At 35.6% G+C, this 24,671-nt stretch overlaps 1 protein-coding gene across 1 annotated transcript in view; it reads right to left on the bottom strand.

Moving 5' to 3' along the window:
• Window positions 1–24,671, bottom strand: part of prkd3 (protein kinase D3) — a 94,051-nt gene that overhangs the window by 23,955 nt on the left and 45,425 nt on the right. The window contains exons 3-9 of the mRNA XM_016445184.1: window positions 23,633–23,771; window positions 10,663–10,794; window positions 8,447–8,604; window positions 5,362–5,551; window positions 5,195–5,266; window positions 4,920–5,103; window positions 3,036–3,159 (exon numbers count right to left, since the gene is read on the bottom strand). Of these exons, the coding sequence (XP_016300670.1) occupies window positions 3,036–3,159; window positions 4,920–5,103; window positions 5,195–5,266; window positions 5,362–5,551; window positions 8,447–8,604; window positions 10,663–10,794; window positions 23,633–23,771 (999 nt within the window). The remainder of the gene's footprint in view (window positions 1–3,035; window positions 3,160–4,919; window positions 5,104–5,194; window positions 5,267–5,361; window positions 5,552–8,446; window positions 8,605–10,662; window positions 10,795–23,632; window positions 23,772–24,671) is intronic.

Genomic DNA, 24,671 nt, shown 5'->3' with positions numbered 1-24,671 from the left:
TTATTATGTCTAGTCATCAACTATATTTTTATCCTGTTGTTTTATGTTCAAGACTTTTTAATGCAGGCTACACTAATTCATAATGGTCAGTAGCCTAAGGTAAAAAAATAAAAATAAAAAGTCTGCACTGACAACGGAAATTAGAAGGTAGTAGCCTAAATATTTGAGTGGTTTAATATTATAATACAATGTCATTAATCAATATATTAACCCATGCTATGAATGACTAAAACAGCTTATAGACAATAATGAGCAACAATAATTCACCACACTGCATAGGATGATGTGATGAAAAATTGAAGCGCACAGCTTCACCTAAATATTTATTCATTTGTTTAGTTATATCTTAGAGTAACGTGAGGCTAAAACATGTAAATATGATATCTGGATCACTGTCAGAGCCGACCCAGGATGCATAACTTACCATCAGACTCTCCATCACTCATGGCATTTAGTTTTTCTAATACCTATCTTCCATAGATCGCCTTTTTTTTTTGTCATTTATACTTTATTTATGAAACTGATAACCGCTAAATCAGAGAGTGAAAGGCGTTGCCTAGAAATGTACAATGTTAAAACATCGCTTCCGCTCCTTCCGGAAAGCAGCGGCAGTAAGCAGCACTGTTTTATCATACTAGATACATTTGAACGTTCTGTTATAATGCTACTCTGTACGGTCGTCACCGGTCTAATAAAATGCATAACATATTAAAGCGTCTTTGGTGTTTCCATGTTTTCCACAAAAACAAAACCGGAACTCGAGGGGTTATGACGTCATTGGCAGGCGACACGGTCCGCTTATTGCTTATTTCCCTGGATTTAAACATTCCTCGAAACATTTGAGATAATGTAAGTTCACAAGTCAGCAAAATATATAAAACTGTGCTAGTGGTTTTTGGATATTTTAACAGAAAAATCTTACATATTGTGCCTTTAATGAATGACACAAACAAATCGAATTCTCGTTCAGAACCTGACCGAATCATAAAACAATCTAAAAATGGATTGTTATTATAGATATGATCTAGGTTGTGCCGCGTGCCAGAATTTGATAAAGTGTAAACAGTTTATATGTCCAAGAACACGGAAATGCTTTAAAATTGCATCTTGTATTACCTGTTCAACTCGTAACGTGATCATGTTCAAATGTCCTTGCCAAAAATATATATAGGAAAATCACTGCATCAGTTGGAATTGCGAATTAATTAACATAATTCAAGTATAAGACGACAAGACATAACCTCTCCAGTAGCTAGACATTTCAACGAGCTGAGAAATGACATCAAACAATTGGAATGTATAGGTATAGAGAAAGTTTTCGGATTGCATATAAATATAAATAAAGAATTATTCAAACGAGAAGCATTTTGGATCTATTTCTGGCTCTAAACGGCATGAATGAGGAATTAGATCTTTCTATTTTCCTTTAAAGGGGTGGTTCATTGCGATTTCACTTTTTTAACGTTAGTTAGTGTGTAATGTTGCTGTTTGAGCATAAACAATATCTGCAAAGTTACAAAGCTGAAAGTATAATGCAAACGGAGATATTGTCTTTTAAAATTCTGGCAGTTTAATGCCTACAAAAACGGCTGGTAGGAACTACAACGAGTTACTTCCCGGGTTCGTGACATCACAAACCCAGATAAACCGGGAACAGGCAGCAAAGGGGGCGAGGCCATGCTGCGCTGCTTTAGAGAAGAGGAAGAAAACTAGAGGTGCACGTAAAAATCTGTTCATATATGAGCTGCGATTCTGTCTTCTAACGATTCTAATGGATTCGCAGGTTTCAAAATCAATGTTCAAAAGCAGCGGTTCTCAATCCTGTTCCTCGCGTCCCCTGCTCTGCACATGCTCTGCATCTCTCTCTCTCTCTCTCTCTCTCTCATTCAGCTCAGCTCCGACAATGAACTGTTCCAATTATACTCTTATTTTCACATAGCTATGAGAAGCATTAAACACGCATGCACACATTAAACGCGCATGCGGTTGCTGTACTGTATTAAAGCTTTAATCAGGATAAAACCATATATTAAAAGCTAACATAAGCAGTAGCATTTACAACAGCATATCTAAAAGTATGAGACAACAACAAACAAAAAACCTGGTAGGCCTACCATTAAAAGCCGTGCTTGCACAGGTTCTGCACGATCCTCTTCACTAGAGGCGGTTTAGCCAATCACAACACACTGGGCTAGCTAACCAATCAGAGCCCATCGCCTATTTGGTCGTGTCCATCTTAAATATCTTGTGGAGTATACTTTAAGACCTGGAGTATATTTAACTATTTATTAAATTGTTTAATTGTATAATTGTGATAAATATGGGATCATATGTAAATCATGTTGTGGTCATGGGTATATGATGCAAAATGGAAATTGTCATATATATATATTTGAATGGCAGTGCCATAAAAATGGAAATTGTCTAGCACACTGAAGAAGGCTTTCAGCCGAAACGTTTGTGTTCATCCTACTGGTGATTCATTTAAAATAAAAAGCAAAAAGAAGACTATTTTTGTTGAGTGCGGATCATGGTTTTATACAGTGCCGACCCTAGACTTCTGGGGGCCCTACGCAAAACTGTCGGGTAACTAAAATTAAATAATCTTTGAGAGCAAGGGGTCCTCCTGGTGTTTCGGCGTATTTTGCGTATAGGGAGGATCGGCTCTGGTTTTATATATTAAACATTACTGATCTGTATTTTGAACCAGTTTGTGACATTAACTGACCAAACAAACCAATTCACTAAAATTAATAATCAAAAATGTGACATAAAAACTGCAATGAAGCATTTTGTCACACTACACCACAAAAAAAAATCTTGTAAATGGAAAAGCTACAGTATACTATTGTGAAAACAGCTGTGCTACTGAAAAATGGCTAACACAAAGCAGCAGTTGTTGTAGTTAGTAATTCTTCATCCTTGTAGTACAGGTATACCCTTAGCAGATGCTTTCTTATCAAAGTGCATAAATCACGTAAATAAATAAACAAATATGAAAATATAATATATGTGAATATAAAATAAAATCTCACAAGATTGTCTCGACTGGTGTAGTGCACCATCCAGCCCTCTTTGACCAAAGTGGAGCTCCTCCGCTTGGTGTGTTTGATGGATTGGACCACACGCATCAGAGGGATATTGGTGCTGGTAGAGGGGCTTAAAGAAGATATGAGACACGGCAGTGATCGATAGTGTTGATGTGGATCATTGATCAAGAAAATTTAAACTCAGAACTTCTGACTCGATAGTTCACCCAAAAATAAAAATATTCTGTCAAGATTTATTCACCCTCAAGTTACTCAGTCTAAACCTTTATGACTTTCTTTCTTCTGTTGAACACAACAGAAGACATTTAGAATAATGTTGGTAACCAATCCAAAGTTTGTCCCCACTGACTTCCAAGCGTAGCGTAGCGTTAGTTCTGGCAGGTCACGTTAGTCAAGCTCGCATCAGCTGACCTTCAGCTGATCCCCATCTACCTATAGGAATATGACACCTATCTAAGCATTCATATATAAGGTCCCTCAGTATTATCAGCAGTTTTCGCATTGCTCAATAGTTAATTACCCTCCTCCATCCCCAACTCCTCCTCTGTCAGTCGGGATTCAGCCTTCTGATTCTCCTTGAATCAGACTAATTCTAAAATGTGTACATAAAATGATTGAACTTTAACAATATCTGCAATACATTTATGTTAGTTCTGTTCTGTTTACCCTGGGGGGTTATTGCTGCTCTCCCTGCTCTCATCCATGCTAGGCTGCATGGAGGCGCAGGGAGTTCTTGCCCAGAACAGAACCATACCGCCAATCCAAACTGTATGCTAATTGTCAATCATCTTTGATGATAGTGGTCCTGACAGAAAAATACTATGTTAGTCAAACCAGAAACTGTTTGGTTACCCACATTCTTCTAAATATCTTCTTTGTCTTCAGCAAAAGAAAGAAACTCATACAGGTGTGGAAAAACTTGAGGGTGAGTAAATTATGACAACATTTTCATTTTTGGGTGAACTATCCCTTTGTGCTTAAAAATCTGTTACATTTACATTTAATCATTTAGCAGACGCTTTGGTAGCACTTTATTTTAGGGTCTCTTAACTAGTTGCTTATTAGCATGCATATTAATAGAATATTAGCCATTTATTAGTACTAATTAAGCACATATGAATGCCTTATTCTACTTCCATAATCCTACCCAATATCTAAACTTAACAACTACCTTACTACCTATTAATAAGCAGCAAATTAGGAGTTTATTGAGGGAAAAGTCGTAGTTAAAAGTGAATAAGTGTTCCCTATTCTGAAGTGTTACCGACGCTTTTATCCAAAGTGACTTACAAATGACGACAATAGAAGCAATCATACTAACAAAAGTGCAACAATAAACAAGTGCTGTGACAAGTCCCGGTTAGTCTAACACAGTTCACTTTGCAAGGATTTTTTTTTATAAATTAAAAAAAATGAAAAGTAGGAATATAATAGAGAGCGCTAGTGTTAGAGGGTCAAGTTATTCAGATTTTTTTTTTATATAATAATACATAAAAAGAAAACAAGTAGATAGTACAGAAATAGAATAGAGAGTTTTAGAGTTAGAGGGTCAAATTCTTTTTTTTTATTAATAGATAAAAAAAAAACAAGAAGGTCAAGTGTAGATGGAAGCGATGTGTCTTTAGCCGTTTCTTGAAGATGCTCGGATTGAGTTGGGCAGGTCATTCCACCAGCAGGGAACAGTTAAGGTGAAAGTCTGTGAAAGTGACTTTGTGTCTCTTTGGGATGCCACTATAAAGCGACGTTCACGTGCAGAAGGCAAGCTTTTGGAGGCCACATAAATCTGAAGTAATGAATTTAGGTAACGGGGTGCAGAGCCCATGGTTGTTTTGTAGGTATTTTATAGTATTTATTATTCAGAGCATATACCTGATGGTTTTCACAGGTTCTTCATCTTTCTCACGGTCCATGAAGGGGGAGTCCATAAAGAAGATCTTGTCTTCTGGAGTGGTTGGTTCCTCTGAATCGTCCAGACCACGACTGCTATCGCTGTTCACATCACTGCTGTCTACTTCCATCGTGGTATCAGAGTCAGGACCTGGGCTGGCAGGCTCTGAAAGAAACATACAGTAAACTTACATAATGATGTTTCTATTAGTATGTTTTTCATTTTAGTTGGATGTGGCTGAAAACCATAACCATACCTCCATTGAAGACTCCAAGACAGTCTTTCGGTACCTTTGAAGCACATCGTTTGTGGCAATTGAATTTACAGTCTAATGAAGAAAACACGTAAATCACTTTTTTTTATTCTACAGTTGACTAGAAATATTTCCTATTAGAAAGCGTAAAGGAAGATGGCGATACTCACCTTTGCACTGCATGCCCTGGCGGAAAAGCCCTTTGAGCAGCCGTTTGCAGAACTGGCAGATGGTGGGGCGGGTGTAGGTGTGAATGACAAAGGTGTGAGGGACCTTAACCCGCCCCAGCACCATCTTCTCCATCCAGATTGGCCGACCGCTCCATGACGGTATCCGCTTCCCTGGCTCCTGATGGCGCTGCTGCAGCAGAGAAGAAAGTAACAACAAAACTGGCAACTGCAATTCACATACTGTGCACAGCATGCATGAGGCATACCAAACAAACACTACCGTACAAAAATGTGGGTTTAGTAAGATTTAGTTTTTAAATGAATACTTTTAGAATCAATCTTGTTGACAGTAAATAATTTTACAGTGTTACAAAATTTTCTATTTCAAATTAATGCTGTCCTTTTGAACTTTGTATTCATCAAAGAATCCTGAAAAAAATCATCATGTGATCATGTGACACTGAAGACAAGTAAATTCAGCTTTGAATCAAATAAATACATTTTACAATATATTCAAATATAACTTGTAATAATATTTATTATTCTATTTATTTATTCTATCTATCTATCTATCTATCTACAGTATCTATCGATCTATCTATCTATCTATCTATTTATTTAATGTAATCTTGGTGAACATGAGACTTCTTTCAAAAACATAAAAAAAAATAAAAAAAACTCTTATTGATCCCAAACCTTTGAATGTTAGTGATTTCATAGTAGATGTACATGCAAGCATGAATTTTACAGCAGCCATTCATCTATATGAATGTAACACAGAGGAAATGGTTTTTACTGATTTCCTTTTTCACAGCACACATTCTCCTCAAGAATGTTTCGAAACTGGCCACTTAGTTAAAATAAAAGCTGTTCAACCACAGAGGATTTCACACAGACACTGATCTCAACAAGACAGGGAGAAATCAGAAAATTATTGATCTGATTTACCTTAATGCTTTTTAAAAAATTAGTTTTTATAGGGGTCAAAAAACAAAAGAACACTTTCTTTTCCTTCTTATGTATTACTGAGCTTATGTGGAGAACATTTCATTAGGTCTGAAATGCTGCCAGATGTAAAAGAGCTGAGTTTGTGATATTTCACATTTTAAATACAACTGCATGGTTTGGCGGAGACAGCAATTACAGTGTCAGGCCTCGATAGTTTATTTGAAATAAAATAAGCATAACATAAAAAGGGACTATAAGTGTCTATAAAACGAACACCATGTTCTTGCCATGTTTGGGTTTGTGCTGATATGAGGTGATCGCTCTACCACAATGCATATCTTTCAACCCATTTTGTTAAATTTAACTATAAATATAAATTCATCAAAAGTGAAGCATAAAAATAATTTGGATATTTTTGTCACACTCAATTAGTATGCATTCCATTGCTTTAGAAAACAAAATATTAAACATCTACAAACAAATTACATTAGACTATATTTTCTCAGAACTAACTTAACCATTTTGGTTAATATTCTTAACTAGGGATGCACGATATTATCGGACCGATTTTGGAATCGGCCGATAATGGCTTTAAATGTACATATCGGCATCGCCCAATATGAAAAAAATTATGCCGATATACAGGTGCATCTCAATGAATTAGAATGTCGTGGAAAAGTTCATTTATTTCAGTAATTCAACTCAAGTTGATTAGCTGATTGGCATGTCACCATATTCTAATTTGTTGAGATAGTGAATTGGTGGGTTTTTGTTAAATGTGACATTCTAATTTATTGAGATGCACCTGTATCTTGCCAAGAGGAATAGGTTAACTCACATGTGCTCAGGGTGTGCTAGCGATTAGATCAAGTCAGCAGTGTGACTCATTTTTGAAGCAAAGTTTGCCTGAATGGTGATTAGATTCACTGCTTTGGATCCCTGCATTTAAGAATGACATGTTAGGTGTATGATAGAGTAAACAGTAATAGCACGTGCAGCGGCAGCAGCAGCCTCCCCCGGGTCCTAATGCCCCTTCGGTAAGGAGTTTTAATTCCGTAGGGGGCGCTGTTGGCCTACTTTTAATAAAATGAAAGTAAAATACACAAATAATATTTAGACTGTGTTTCTGATTAAATAAATCAGTAATTGATGTCATAAAATCATGAGTATGTTTTAATTTAAAGGTCAGAAGCTATAGCTTACATGAATAAAAAACATCACACAAACATGACACTTGTAAATTAAATAATTTTATATATTCTGATTTATTCATTAATGTGTAATATGTTAAATTTTTGTAAGAAATTATGAGCTCTAAAAGATTTTCCGAATTTTTACAACTCTTTTGCTTTAGACCATCTACAATGTTAAATCTTAAAATAAAATGTTAAGGTTACTACAGCATCTTTCTCAAAAAAAAAATGCAGCGATTGATATATAGTTTATTTATAGTTATTTTCAAAGCTTCAATGTAATGCCGTTATAAAATAACTTCATTATTGTTTATTTAATTCTAACAAATAAGTTATTGTTAAAAAAACTAACCAAAATTAAGACTTGGTGTTGTTTCCAAACAAAAGAAAAAATATCGCTATCGGCATCGGCTATCGGCCAAAAAGAGTTGAAAAATTTCAGCATATCGGATATCGGCAAAATTCCAATATCGTGCATCCCTATAAATCTTAACCAAATACTTTTGGTTAAAATTTGGTAAACATTTTTTAAAAAGCTTGTGTCCAGGTGATTGTCTGCTGATGTATGAAGTCAGTTTACACAGGTAAGCTAGTTTATACTATTTGTAAGCTAGTTATACTATTTGGAGACTACAGTTTTAATTTGTATTCATTTTATAAGTTTATTTGCATTTAATTTGTCATTTTTGTATTTTGTATTTTTATTTTTTCAAAAATCTATTGTTATATCGTTTAAAACTTAAAAATAAATAAATAAATAAATAAATGTTGGTAAAGTTTGTTTGAGCTAAATGGGGGCAAAAACAAAAGTGTTGGGTTTATAATTTTGTTCAGTGTATATATATATACATAAGAAAGAAAAAAAGAAAGAAAGAAAAGAATATTTAGACATAAATACAAAGTCACAACTGCAAATGTCAAAAAAAAAAAAAATCATTCCTCACATCTTCCAGGCCCACGACAGCATGCTCTGCTGGAGCAGGACGAGGAACAGACAGCGACGGGCCAGGCAGAGACACGTTTGAAAGACGTCTTTTCCTTACACCGCTACAGTTGTTAGGGATCTTAAAGGCGCATCGCTTGTGATAGTTCAGGCCACATCCTAATAATCCACAAAGAAAGCTTTAGTGTTCAGGATTCCAGTCAAAAATAAGCCTGATATTTGGTTTAAAGCAAGATCAGGTATATGATTAGAGTTTAGGTAAAAGGTCAAGAAGATAAAAATCAAGTATAAGGTTTAAGAATTCAAGATAAGATTACACACAAACAAACACAAGGCAAATTTCATCAAACTTTTACTCCTAAACTCCAGCAGAGGGCTCCCCCTTCTCTTTACAGACTTACAGACATATGGCCACTTAAGCATGTTTAGATACCTACTTAGAAACCAAATGAATCTCCTGAGGACTGGGTGGGGATTTTAGATATAGAGTTCATGATTTTTTTTTTCTTTTCCAAAGCACATTCACAACAGTTTAAAGTGTAAAGTGCTTTAGCATGCCTCTACATATGAACAGCTTGTATCCATCAGTGTGGCTTCTTACGACTGGAGCCCATAATCTTCATGCAGCTTTTTATTGTCACATCCAGAGCTTGGCAGAAACACTGGGTTCCATTCAAACAGCCTCTGATTTCAACTTCAAAGCCGGACCAATGGCAGAACTGACACATCGCACCGCTGGTCTGAATCCATCGCCTCCAGTCAGACTCAATCAGGGATCTTTAAAGCAGTCTCAGACTCACTCAGAACTCGGAACCAGACAAATACATTCAGATTATTTTCAAAAGTGTTCTCTTTTTTTGCTGTTGTTGTTTTAGTCAGTCAATACTTTATGTAATTTTCATCAACTTTAGTCTCTTTTCCTGAAATGGCATATACACTACCGATGGAAGAACTCATTTTTATTTATTTATTTTTATTCTTTTTTTATTATTACATTTTTGGAGGTCTTCTTTGCTCACCAAGGCTGCATTTATTTGAATAAAAATACAGTAAAAGCAATATTGTGAAATATTATTACAATTTCAAATAAATTGTTTTCTATTTAAATATATTTTAAAATGTAATTTATTCCTGTGATCAAAGCTGAATTTTCAGCACCATAACTCCAGTCTTCAGTAACACGTGATTCTTCAGAAATCATTCTTACTATCATCAATGTTGAAAAAAAAATGCTTAATGCTTAATATTTTTGTGGAAACCATGATACATTATCATTCAAAAGTTTGGGTAAGCAAGATAAAAATATATATATTTTTATTCAAAAAGGGTGCATTAAATTAATGAAAAGTGACAGTAAAGATGTTTATAATGTTACAAAAGATTTCAGCTTCAAATAAATGTAGCTCTTTTGACCGTTCAGTTCATCATAGAATCCTGAAAAAAAAAAAATCAAGAATCGTGATTTCCACAAACATATTAAGCAGCAAAAACTGTTTCCAACACTGATAATACTGAGTACCAATACGAATTAAGCACTAAATCATACAGATATTAGAATGATTTCTGTAATCACAGAGTTCAATTAAATAAATAAAAATAATATGATAACATTTCACAATATTACTGTTTTCACTGTATTTTTGATTAAATAAATTCAGCCTTGGTAAGAATAAGAGACTTCTTTAAAAAATCTTAATTATTCCAAACTTTTGACTGGTAGTGTAAATGTTTATATTATTAATATTAATAAATGTGATTTGATTAATGTAGAATATGCATAATGTCTTTTTAACTGCTATGTAACCCATGGTCCTGATATATACTAAAATCAAATTTTTTATATTTATTTTAAATTTATTTATTTAAAAATAATACCAACTTTTTAATGCACAGAAGGGGCATGAACATATACACCCAACAATCACAATCGTGAGACATGATTGCTGAAATTATTGATTCTCATGCACAGCTGACAGAAAAAAACAGAAAAGTGTACTGTTTCTCCTGGCAACAGCCTGTTTGAGACAGCGGTAGACTCACTTGACAGAGTTTAATTAGTAATAGTCATAACAACACCCTTTTACCCACAACAAAAATACTAAAATCTTAACTTTTCATTCATATGCTTCAGCAATGATAAAGCCCTATTGGCTCTGGCCACTGGGGAGGAAGTGAGCAAATGTTTCTTTAAAATACATATTGTTATATGACTGCTACCTTCACATTTGAGGCCCTGTCGGACGAGTCCCCACAGCATCTCTCCGCAGTAGTCGCAGAAGGTGGGCGCTTTGTAGGAGTGGACGTAAAGCGCATGGGGTCGGATCTGGAAGTCTTCCACTGTAGCTTGAGCTGTAATCAAAATGCAACTTAAAGGACAACTCAGGCGAAGAATGGATGATGCAACAAAACACTGAACAAAATTATACAAATGAGCACAAAATGAATCAAAAGAACAAAATACATATAAAACATTAGCAGCATATAATTAGAAGTCATAATGTTTCACAACAATCCAAAGAACAATGAAACTACTTGTTTGATATGTTTTTAAACTACTGGTCCAACCTTGTTTAGACCAATGGGAGATGAGCAGTTTGATCTCCTAAAGGCAAAACCATAGACACAACTACACAAGGCTGTACTTCAGTCTGATCCAGGGTCAGTGATTAACTGATGTGACTCAGGCTAGAATGAGTCCATTTGGATGATTCATGCATTTGATGATACAGATTAATTCATGCATTTGATGATTCATGAATGAATCTGGGACTGAAAGAACTGAATATCACTTCATGTGTGTGATGTGAAAGTCAACATGTAAGCATGTGAAACAACACGCCACTTCAACTGTTTCTGCAGTTCCTGTTTTATAGTTTGTGGTTTAATTCCTAGTATGGGTAACCATACTTGGTCACATGTCACGTCACGTAATACACGACTGGCTGACTTGAGTAGCGCACACTGTGACTGTACTGGCACTTTAGTATTACTGTTCTTGACAGACTCTTTTTAGTGAGACATAATCCCCATATACCAAACAAATTTACCATATACCGATCTGAGAATCAATCAATCATTATTGGGACACTTTTTTGATAGCTGCACCAGCTGCACCCCCCTAAGGACGGCCCTGGTCACAGGTGCATGGTATTTCTTAAAATTATGAGCAACTAAAAAGCAAAACAGTTCTTCCATTGTCAAACAATATAAATGCACACCCAGCTTTCACTGAAGTTACTTAAAGGTAGGGTAGGTGATTTCAGAGAGGCTAGCAATAGCAAGCTAGCTTTGAAAGCAAGATCCCACCCTCCATGCAAATCACTCTCCAAAGCCACACCTCCTCCAAAGCACACTAACGAACTCAAGCAGACCAGAGGTTAACCAGCGACACGATGAGAGACGGTGTTGGTGGAAGGTTGAATGCAACGCTGTCAGATTACCTCACGTCTCAATTCACCGGTGAGAAAACATCAAAGCACAAAGCGCATAATATTACAATAATAACGCCTTCCAAATTCTCACTCGGTCTGCAGTAGCATAATGGAACGCGCTGATGACGTATCATGTCTGTGTGAACAGGGTGCATGGAGGTATGCAAATACACACGTTGACAGGCAGGCAGGACAGCCTGTCGTAGCCCTCGGACTGAGGGATATGATTGGACGAACATTTTATGGTCCTATGCCTTCCACAGATTATATAAATACATATTTAGACGACTCAACTTAGTGATTGCTATCGGGACTTTAAAGTCGCTACCTTTTTCCCTACCTTTTTTTATATCAATCTAATATAACACCAAATTCACTTCAATTCAAAATCCTGAACATTCTCAGGATTTCGATGGAATGGGAGAGAAGTGATCTGATATCTGTTCAAAAGTACAGAAGAGTACTTAAGTATCATGATATTGGAAATGTTGGTTATAGCATTATTCAGGTCTTGGATTCTTCAGTTTATTACCAGTTCACATTTTTTACATTTATTGTATCTAGAAACTTGGTTATCTCTCCAAAACTCAAATCTAGGATTTCATTTGACTGTGAGGCATTTCATATGTGACAAGTCTGTGAAAAGAAGTCTAAACACACCTTTACACTGCCAGCACACAGAAGTGGTATAAAACCACAAAGCTGCGTTTACACAAATCTTTATTAGCAGGAAACTGTGAATCGCACACTTGAAAGTTGACTGTTCGTTCTTGTGCACCATTGATAGAACATGAGACATGCTGCCTCACAAAATGTACAAAATACAAATTTTCAAATCGACTAGCCGGGGGTTGCCTAGAAGACTATTTGTCTAATCCGTCCTAAGGAAGTCCTGTATAATTTTGGTTTCAACTATCCCTGAACAGATACATATCTTAGGAGACATTTACATCAGATTTGTCAACTCAAACTCTCGGACTCTGAATAGAAAATCTGATGTTTTACTAAGTGTATCTTCCAAATATTTTATTTTAAAATGAGTTAAGAATGAGAACTTCCCCAGGTTTCTTTCAGGTAACTAAAACAACATGCTTCTTTTGGTAACATCAGATTAATAATTGATTTTATCCAAGTCAAATTATAATGCAATGTGACATATAGAAATTTGATTAGAGAATTTTGATTATTTACCTTACGATTGCATTGCAAAATCTGAAATTTGGTCATAATTCAATTCAAACCAATATTATGGAACAATTTACAAAAATTTCCAAACTTTTCAAAATGTTATTTTAGATAAGAAATGTATGTACACTGTTAGACATTTCTGTAATTTCTACAGTTATTTACTGTATATTCCCCAGTATAATACTGCAAATTCCATTTACAGTAAGTAATTGTAATACCCTTTGCATCATGGGAATTTTCTGTGAAGTCAAACTCCACATACAGTGACTTACTGTATTTTTTTAAATTGCTGTATACTACTGTATTTGCCGTAACGGCCTCTGTGGCGCCATTCCATTGAGGTTGTTTTATTTTCCTCACTTCTTACATTTGGATTGACAAGATTTGTCCTGCACCGTGTCTACAACACCACAACAGCTATACTGGCTACGACTATACTGGACGTGTTACATCGCTTGTAATCATTGGCAAATACGTTTGCCCTTCGTGTCAGAAACAGCACGAGCGCTTGGAGTACATCTGTACTTCAGAAATATACCGGGGCATCACTTTACTGTCCGCATCCACTGTAGATAGTATCGCTGATTATAATGGGTTCTATATTGCCTTTTGTTGCGTCGTGCCGTGCCACTCGCATCCGAGGAAGATGTCCTGCACCGTGTCTACAACACCACAACAGCTATACTGGCTACGACTATACTGGACGTGTTACATCGCTTGTAATCATTGGCAAATACGTTTGCCCTTCGTGTCAGAAACAGCACGAGCGCTTGGAGTACATCTGTACTTCAGAAATATACCGGGGCATCACTTTACTGTCCGCATCCACTGTAGAGAGTATCGCTGATTATAATGGGTTCTATATTGTCTTTTGTTGCGTCGTGCCGTGCCACTCGCATCCGAGGAAGACACGGAACCCACGGGGCAGCGCCGCGGGTTTTGCCCGGGGATGAACCCGCGAGAGTGGAAGAGTTCCGGAGAACATCCGCGCTGTGTATCGATGCACCTTACGAGAGAATAAGACCAGCGAGCATGGTAAAATATATGTATGTATGTCTCTGTGTGCATTTTGTCAGATTTTTGCACACCAGTTAACTAATTACCCGTTAACATTGAGGTAACTTTACCAAGGTAAACTGCGCTGTCCTTTTAAACGACTTTATCAACATATTGAATTAACGTACCGAATTAAAATGATTTTTAACAAGCAACGCTTATCTTATATTAACATTAAGTTAACTAATGTGAAATTTTGTTTAGGTGTTAGTTAATGTTGGCCAGTAGCCTATTGAGAAAATAAAACCACATGTTAGCAAGGTTAAACTAGTTTTATGGCTATCTGCCTTAGTTTTAGAATTAGTTTGTTATAGTTTTTAATGGAATTTAAGTTTTACTGAATTTTTTGTATTTGTGTTTTAAAGGCAACTGCAATGAAGCATCAAGAAAGACATGAGCATGCCAACCACCCTGAGACTGATAATTCAGGTAAGAGAACAAATATGGTTTTGAGAGGTTTGTGTATTCTATATGGGGTTTGCCTTTTAAAAGTGTGTCATTTCTACTTTTTGTTTTTCAGGGAACACATTTCTGTCACTAACAAAGTGGATAGTGAGCAAAGGTGGTGGCCACGTTTTGGAGCAGCACCTGGGTTTTGCAGATGGCTATGTATTTCTTTTCCCATTATGTTTTTGTTGCCTATAGATTCTTTGTGAGGATAAATCCAGTGAATACAACATAATGCACTGCAAAATGTCCTAAGACAGGAAAAATGGTGAAGATGAACTGTTCCAGCATTGGAAGACTGTATTTTTAAGTGTTATACATTCAATGTTTTAAATAAAGAATTTGATATTTTGTAATATTGTGTCTGTTTTAATTGAATGCCAGTAGTACATACAGTATGTAGGATAAAAATCTAATGAATTCTATATATAAAAATATAAAATCAAATGAAATCTATATTAAAATAAACTACAGTAGTATACTGATGAATTTGATTTTTTATAGTAATTTACTGTAAAATGGTACAGTTTGCTACTGTAAATCCTAATTACAGTAACTTACTGGCAACAGTGTTGTCAGTAAGTTACTGTAAAAACCCTTTGAAATGTCTAACAGTGTACATTTAACCAATACAAATCCAATAAATTTTATATATATCATGTTAATTAAGTAGACCTTATTCAACACTATGAAAAACACTACGGAGAGTAGTGATGAGGATTCTCTCGGTCTGCAATAGCGTAATGGAACGCGCTGCAGCACTCCAGCACAGGAATCGGCTCTCTCGGCAGTTGATTGCACTGTTTAAGCAAGGAGTGGACGAAATGAAGCGGGAATTTGGACACTGATGTATTACACCATGCGTCAGAGAGCTGGAGCTGTCGCAGAAGCAACTTTGTCACATGCATGTATCCTACATGCTGCTTACTCAAACAACAGTCACAGTGATAGTTTGTAATTCTACACACAGTACCTCCGTGCCAGCTTTGTAGTTTAATTGTTACATTAATGCAATAAATATACATTTGTTTTCCATGGTTAACCTATTTGTGTTCAGAATCATTAAACTAACCATAAATCATTAAAAACTCACATCAAGAATAAACAAATCAATACATTATTGTGTGTATTTTGTATATATTATTATTTATTTTTATTAAGCGGGAATTTGGACACTGATGTATTACACCATGCGTCAGAGAGCTGGAGCTGTCGCAGAAGCAACTTTGTCACATGCATGTATCCTACATGCTGCTTACTCAAACAACAGTCACAGTGACTTTAGTTTGTAATTCTACATACAGTACCTCCGTGCCAGCTTTGTAGTTTAATTGTTACATTAATGCAATAAATATACATTTGTTTTCCATGGTTAACCTATTTGTGTTCAGAATCATTAAACTAACCATAAATCATTAAAAACTCACATCAAGAATAAACAAATCAATACATTATTGTGTGTATTTTGTATATATTATTATTTATTTTTAATATCTTTAACGCTCCTGTTTAAGCAGCTTTTTAAGACAATGGGCATATGTGTTTAGAGCAATTACCAGACCATTATAATTCGATGAATTCATTAAAAAACAACTTTTTTTCTCGTTTATTTAATTCTGGCATAATATTCGACCACAGCTGATTCTTGTGACTTTTTCCCTCTTTAAAATTAGGTATTAGCAACAGCTAGGTAACAACATTGAACAGTACCTCCGTGCCAGCTTTGTAGTTTAATTGTTACATTAATGCAATAAATATACATTTGTTTTCCATGGTTAACCTATTTGTGTTCAGAATCATTAAACTAACCATAAATCATTAAAAACTCACATCAAGAATAAACAAATCAATACATTATTGTGTGTATTTTGTATATATTATTATTTATTTTTAATATCTTTATAATATCCTGTTTAAGCAGCTTTTTAAGACAATGGGCATATGTGTTTAGAGCAATTACCAGACCATTATAATTCGATGAATTCATTAAAAAACAACTTTTTTTCTCGTTTATTTAATTCTGGCATAATATTCGACCACAGCTGATTCTTGTGACTTTTTCCCTCTTTAAAATTAGGTATTAGCAACAGCTAGGTAACAACATTGATGATTTTAAGGTAATGTCATCACTAATTTGGATTAATTTGGACAGTCGTGCTGAAAATGTGTTGTTTTAATAGGGGGAATTTAAGGCATTGTGTCTGGGGGGCAAAAAGTGTGTAAAACCAACTGCAATCTTGTATTATTGCTGACCCTGTTGTGATGTAAATAAATGAATTTTTGTGCATTTGTAGTTGTGAGGCAGCACATGTCTCATGTTCTATCGACGGTGCACAAGAACGAACAGTCAACTTTCAAGCATACGATTCAATGTTTCCTGCTAATAAATGTTTGTGAAAAAATGCTGATGTCTCTGATGTTAGGATACAAACTAAAAGAACAAAGAATCTCAAACTCGATCAAATCAAACTGGGTAGGGAGAAAGAAAAAAGCACATTCCTTTTTGAACATCAAAGAGAGAAAGTAGAACATTTGAGCTTGCAGTGAATCACATGGCAGGCAGCAGTCCAGAGCACTGGAACACAGGCTCATAATGAGCCATTCATGAAGACACTACATACATTTTAACAAATGAGGAACTCGGCATCTCAAAACTCATCTATTAGTCTTCAGGCAAAAAATCCAAACATAGTCCGCGGACCCGGATACGGGTCCAAAATCGCGTTAAAAATGTTTATGCTTCATTTACATAGCCTTCCTTATATGGTATCAGCCCATATATGGGTTCATTTGAAAGCTTAGACCATAAATCTTGGCTTTAGGATTCATAAAGCAGTAAAATTAAGCTTAGAAATGTATTCGTCCCACACACGAATTTCCGCCTAACGATTGCGAATAATTTTTTCGAAGAATGTGTATTTTATATATTTTTCACAAAACAGTCAAGTCATATATCACAAGAATGCTCTCATTCTCAGGAATTTGACTATGTAGATTATTTCATTGTGTGACAATCACAGATCGAATGATCTTCAATAGAATCGTACATGGATTATTACAGCGCTGTGTGAATGATCATTTATTTGTTTGTTTCACGCTCTGAAGGTCATAGCAGCCGCGGCTATCGTTTTAGCTCAGCTCTGGTCCAGGGATGCAAAGACGTTGGCAGGAAGAGGTAGTTGGATACAGGGATGGCTCAGCTGATGAGGTAAGAAGATGCTCTGAATCAGTATACCAATACAGAATGCACATAAATGGAATGATATAAAGCTGGAGGATGTGGATTCTATTTTAGATTGTGATAGACCAGATTTATTTTATAATGTATTCAGTCTTCTGTATCCTGAAAGAATAACACTGGATTGTAGAAAACACAAAATGTGAAATTGGTCCAATTCGCTTATGCCATTTTGTATATTACTACTTAGAAAAACATAAAAATGAAACATAATTCAATCAATAATCAAGAAAAGTGCTTATGGCACATAGTAAAATAGAATTTTACTAAAGTGTTTTATAAAGCCTGTTTTTGCAAAGGAAACTCAAAATGACATGTATATGCAAAAAAGGACAATTTTACTCGCTTCACTTATAATGCAATAACTCCTGTTTAGAAGCTGTTATTTGAAAGATTCTTTTTTCTGGTACATTTTGGCATCTAATGGCATCAAACAACGTAAATTGCAAAGAGCTGGACCTAATAGAACCTGAATTACAGATTTTAAAAAATATATATTTTTTTTTTTAATCAAAAAGCGTCTATGTTTTTTTGTGTTTATTGTAACATTTGAAAAATATATAATGTTATTTATAAAGAATTACACTCATATTTTGAAGTTCAAATGGTTTTCTTTACAATGAAACCATTTTTTTTTTCATTTCCTCCATTGTATGTTTGTAGGGTAAACATTTGAATTTGAGTATGTCAAATTTAGGCGAAAATACCAAAAAACGCACCTGAGCGTAAGTTAATAAAGTAAAGTCTAAACTCTTACTCTTTTAGAAAGACTCCTTCAAAGTCCTCCTCAAAAACATTCAATTTCAGAATTTCCTCAAATAAAGTGTGATCTGTTCCACTGCTGAACTTGAAATCGAACCAAAATACACAGATAACAGTTTGAAACTCCACTTGAATACACAGCACAAGGACAGGACAACAATGTCCAATGCAGTGGATCCTGCTGTTCCCTGAACCAGAGCTGCTCTCCACAACCTCTGTTTCTTCTCAGCAGAAGCACGACCATCACCTACTGCAACAAAAACAAGCTTTTGCCTTTGAGCTGAGCGCCAACAAAAAGTTGCAGAGTGTTTTATTAGCACAGCCAATGGATGCAAGGAAGAGAAAGACAAGACGATATTGAGGGTCAGTGTGTGAAAGCATATTCGTTTGTTTTGTCTAAACTAGAAGTTATCAACTAACAGACTGTGGTCCAGATTTGGACCCAAGATTGGCTCAATCCAAACCTTAAATCAGTTCTCAGAATTGTCAAAATAGGAAACTATAAAACAAAGTCTTCACATACTTTTCAATCGGGTACACAAGTGGCATAAAAGTACTTACTCAAGATTCGATGAATCAGCCTATGTATCTGCCACTTGTTCAGTCTTGTGCACAGCCGACAGAAAGCAAAGCACACGCTGATGATAACATCATAGTGTAAAGACAGCTTTAGAGCAATTTCTTGCTTGTTCATTTGCCAATTACTAAAACTCAACAGAGGAATTCGTTGTTATAATCTAACACTGCATGTGTCAGTTTATTTCTTTTTAATAATTTGTGATTCTACTGAATAAAGTCATGGAGAGACTATTTTGACTATTAACAATGTATTATTAGGGGCCAAGCAAAATTATTTTTTCCTCTGATTCCTTGGCTCATGCTGAGTCGATGCATACCAAAGTGTAAAATTCTACAGGCCGAGATTTTTTGCAATTTTTAATTATTCGTAAAACCTTTTTTTCACCAAAATTGGCTCAGATCATCTTCAGACCATGCTGGCAAAAGTCATTAAAGGTCCACTGAAGTGCCTTGAAACGTGCAGCGTTATTCAATGTGGTGATGTAATTTTGATTGAAACTGGAAGACAGGGCGGGACATATAAAGCAGCTCCGCCCCCTTTTTTAAAATACCCAATAGGCAATAGCCATTATTTCATTTAAAATCTGCTCAGGCCAAAGCCATTGAGTTCGGTAAAGCTGCATTTGATAGCTTATGACAGCCACAGTCTAAAAGATTAGCCCTTTAGATTCAATATTAAACTGTTACTAAAGCAAAACAGTGATTATAATGATGTTGAGGATGTGCAGTTTGAAAAGTGTGTAATATATTGGTGAATGGCACTGCTGTTATCTCTTCTACTTGTCAGTGCTGTTTCTACAGTCTGTCTAACCGTTTCTCCTCCCAGTCTCATCCATATCGCTTGAAATATAGCATTCTGTGTAGAATTCAAACAGGTTCGATACGTTTTGTGGTCTGCACTGACTCGCACATATAATCCGCTCTGTACTATCTTGTCTCTGGACCAGAGCAGACTGTGTGCATGCTGTGGCAGTTCGCGTTACACAATGCGAAACCAGACTTCATTCGCCCCAATCTAGAGCATATTTACTCTGTCTGAATCATTCCCTATCCCCTATATAGTGCACTACGTGACATTCACCATACAGAGAATTCTAACTAAGTGACCGATTTCAGCCACAGCTTCAGCGTCTATTAAAGGGGTCATATGATGTTGCTAAAAAGAACATTATTTTGTGTATTTGGTGTAATGAAATGTGTTTTTGCGGTTTAAGGTTCAAAAAACACATTATTTTCCACATACTGTACATTATTGTTTCTCCTCTATGCCCCGCCTTTCTGAAACGCGTCGATTTTTACAAAGCTCATCGTTCTGAAAAGTGAGGTGTGCTCTGATTGGCCAGCTATCTAGTGCATTGTGATTGGCTGAATACCTCAAGCGTGTGACGGAAATGTTTCGCCCCTTAGTATACTGTGATGCCTTGTCACAGAGCGACGAGACAAAAACATGAAAACCCATAATAAACTAGGCATTTGTTACATCCAGTGGGGACATAATTACGGATTATAATGACTTATACTGTCTTTTTACGCGTTGCGTTGCATCGCGCCGCGTAAACATAAAACCATGTCTGCATTTGTGATCGGAGAAATGACAAACAACAAGTGCTACTCTACACTACTCAAAACTCGCATTTGAATCATCAGTGGCAAATTCTTTAAATATGAAAACGTACTTACAGGCTGTGAGGCAGAACAGCCGGCATTGTAGTCTACTCTCCCAGGATCAGGAAACAGTCCTCCATAAAATGCTCTGCAAACAATAAAGTTACGCCTTCTTTCTTTGCGTGAACATTTTGGCGGCGTTATGCAAATCTTCCCACATCGTGACGTAGACATGTGGGGGCGTGTTTAAAGGAGGCGTTTTAGGAGGGTGTGGACGAGTCTTAACTTTTATAAAGAATATCTCTTTGGGTTTGAGACTTTAGTCTTTGCAACTTTAGGGATCTTTTCTATTCACGAACAGCTTGTAACACTCCAAAGAGAAAGGAAAACTTGAAATCGCATCATATGACCCTTTTAATAGTGTAGTAAAATCTGATTCTATTTTGCAAGTTTGTTCTTTTGGGCAGTTTGTTTCAATGAACTGGTTCAATTCACTAATTCGTTCACGTAATCATGCAATGACGTATACGCAATTATATTATTAAAGCATCCAATAAGGATGTGAAATGTGGATGTTTTAAGCACATAGAGTGAATAAACATCTTCATCAGCTCACCTTTTTACATAAACGATGAGAAACCATAAAAACTTTAATTTCGCCCCTTCATTCAAGAGCTCAATTCACGCATACCCTTATCACTGGCTCAGCCATCTTCAGTCCGAGTCAGAACTGTTTCCTCAGTTCAGTGATTGCTGGAGGAACCGGAGCGCTGAATGAGTTCATTCATCATAGGATCATATACACCGGTGTTTTGACTCATTTCGAGTTGGAGCGATTGTCAGGCACACCCGAAAGTGAGTTTTGATTGAGTAACTTGTAGATCTGTGCTGCTCGAGCGGTGAACTGCTTCAGACAGTTCAGTCTGCTTTGGTGATCTGGTTCAACTAGTTCACCAAAAAGAACCAGTTCAAAAGAATGATTCATTTGCGAACTGGACATCACTCCAGACTGTTTGCCTGAGGCTGTGGATTACAGGTAATAATGCTGTAAATAATGTTCAGTAATGTTCAGACCGATCTTTTTGCTTCATAAGACCTAAATATATCGTCAGGAGCAATGGGTATTAATTTTGTGTTCCTTGATAAAGACAGGGAGCCGTTGACTTGCATTTTATGAATCACCAAGGCCAACGGCTTCAGTTAAAAATCTTCTTTACTGTTCTACTCAAGAAAAAACTTTTTTTTTTTTTTAAATAACTTACATCTAGAATGGCCCAAGGGTGAGTAAATTAACAGCAAATTTTCATTTTTGGATTAACTATCCCATTAACCAGTTTCATAGAATGTGTTCAGAGCATAAGTTCAACTAACCAACAGAAAACCTTCATGAATAAGGATCTGAGTTCTGGGAGAGTGCTTGGAACTTTATATGGAACAATCCAGAATACTGGCTTGGAATCAGTCATGCATATTGTGTTGATTTCCAGTGCCGGACACTTGAATGTGTGTGTTTGCCACTGAGTGAGGAGGATGTGAAGAGCAGGTGTGCTGTACAGCTCCCATGTGAACACGCCAACGACAGGAAGATCAGTCTTCATAGAGAAGGCCTACACAGGATGTACAAAACATTCTGCACGGGAACAAAGATGAGCTCAAACCCTAAGTGGTGGAGCCCTACTGTACTAAGTGACAGCAGAACTGCATATTTATTACATAAATGTATCTGACAAAGTCACTTGTTTTTGTCAAGTAAACAGAACCCTTGAGCCATAAATCTTTCAACACATGACTCATGTACACTGAGCATGTGGTAAAATGAGAAAACTGATCGTGATAGGTGGTCTTAAGGGAATTGACCTGTCTGTGTTAACAGGCATTTGAAGGGAAACCACCTGAAGTTCACGATGACTAGATTAACATGGGCCCCTCCATCTGGTACACATGTGCCACAACCGACTACTATCTAATTACAGAGTTAAACTGATCTGTTCCATCTTGCAGAGATGCTAGCAATATACGGCCACCAGTGTAACCAGCTGCAAAGCTATAAGTGATTGCATAATTTAAAGAACATAAACTACAGTCAAGATGACCTGAAGCTACTGTATTGTAGTTGGTTCTTCATTTGTCATTCCTAATTTACAGTGGAAATTTTAAATGGTATTTTTATTCACAGCACCCTTTTGTTCAGCTCTTTACAAGGTTCCAAAAATGACAAAATGTAGAATTCTGTCACAATTCTGCTGCTCCTTATAAAATAGTTTTAGCTCATATTTACTTAATACTGTCCATATAAACTAATTTGGGGTCATAAGATTTTTAAAAAATATTTTTAAAATAAATATTTTATGCTCACCAAGACTGCATTTAACTGATCAAAAATACAGTAAAACTGTAATATTGTGAAATATTATTACAATTTAGAATAACTTTGTTTCTATTTGCATATATTTTAAAACATAATTTATTCCTATGATGCAAAGCTGAATCAGCAGCTAAGATTCACTGCTCAATAAATTATTATTAATGTTGAAAACAGCTGCTTTATATTTTTGTGGAAATGGTGCTACATTTTTTTTCAGGATTTTCTGATGAAAACAAAACTTTTATCTTAAATGGAAATCTTTGTAACATTATAAATTGATTTATTCTGATCAAATTAATGCGTCCTTGCTAAAGAAAAACTCACTGACCCAAACTTTTGAACGGTTGTGTATGATAAATGAAATACATGAGTTTGTTTGTCTCATAAACACACTCATGTATTTAATTTATCATACACAACCATTGGTGATGGTGATGGTGTTGTTTCAAAGTGAAACTTTTGTCCCGCACAATGCTTTGTCTATATATTAATAAAGCCACAGCTAGCACAACTCACCAGACAGGACGACCTCAATCAGATCCCCCTCATGGATATCCTCTGCCGACGTTAGCCGCTGGAGGATGTTGTCCGAGTTCAGATCATGGCGGAAGAGCAAGATCTTATCGTACAAGCCAAAGAATCCACATTCTGGGAACTGAGGAGGAGAGAATGGGATTTGTTATTAATAATGAAATCAAACATCAAAAGAGTTTCTTTTCTTGATCAGAGCTTTGCATAAATACAAAGGTATTTTAGACAGAATTTCAAATTCATTAATGATTGGAAATTTATCACATATAATATACTGCAAGTTATTCTATAAATAAGGTATAATGTGCAGTCGGCATTATGTATAATTTTACAATAATGATCATATGACCGCATTATCCTGTTTATTTTACAGCTTTAAAGTTAAAGGTTTAGATACAATACAATATTATAGCATTAATTTATACAATATTGTTACTTTTATTCCTTTTTTTCTATGGAAAATTTAGTTTTCATTTAGCAACAATACAACATGTCAGAATCCACATTCTGGGAACTGAGGAGGAGAGAATGGGATTTGTTATTAATAATGAAATCAAACATCAAAAGAGTTTCTTTTCTTGATCAGAGCTTTGCATAAATACAAAGGTATTTTAGACAGAATTTCAAATTCATTAATGATTGGAAATTTATCACATATAATATACTGCAAGTTATTCTATAAATAAGGTATAATGTGCAGTCGGCATTATGTATAATTTTACAATAATGATCATATGACCGCATTATCCTGTTTATTTTACAGCTTTAAAGTTAAAGGTTTAGATACAATACAATATTATAGCAACAATATTATAGCATTAATTTATACAATATTGTTACTTTTATTCCTTTTTTTCTATGGAAAATTTCGTTTTCATTTAGCAACAATACAACATGTCTTCCTCTATTTTAAGTTCTCTCTCATCTAGACAGACAGACAGACAGATAGACAGATAGATAGACAGATAGATAGATAGATAGATAGATAGATAGATAGATAGATAGATAGATAGATAGATAGATA

This window comes from Sinocyclocheilus anshuiensis, unplaced genomic scaffold (assembly GCF_001515605.1).
Source record: "Sinocyclocheilus anshuiensis isolate Anshui unplaced genomic scaffold, SAMN03320099.WGS_v1.1 scaffold1891, whole genome shotgun sequence".
Classification (NCBI taxonomy): domain Eukaryota; kingdom Metazoa; phylum Chordata; class Actinopteri; order Cypriniformes; family Cyprinidae; genus Sinocyclocheilus; species Sinocyclocheilus anshuiensis.
Note: the sequence above shows the minus strand (reverse complement) of the source record. Positions and strands in the feature narration are given on the sequence as shown.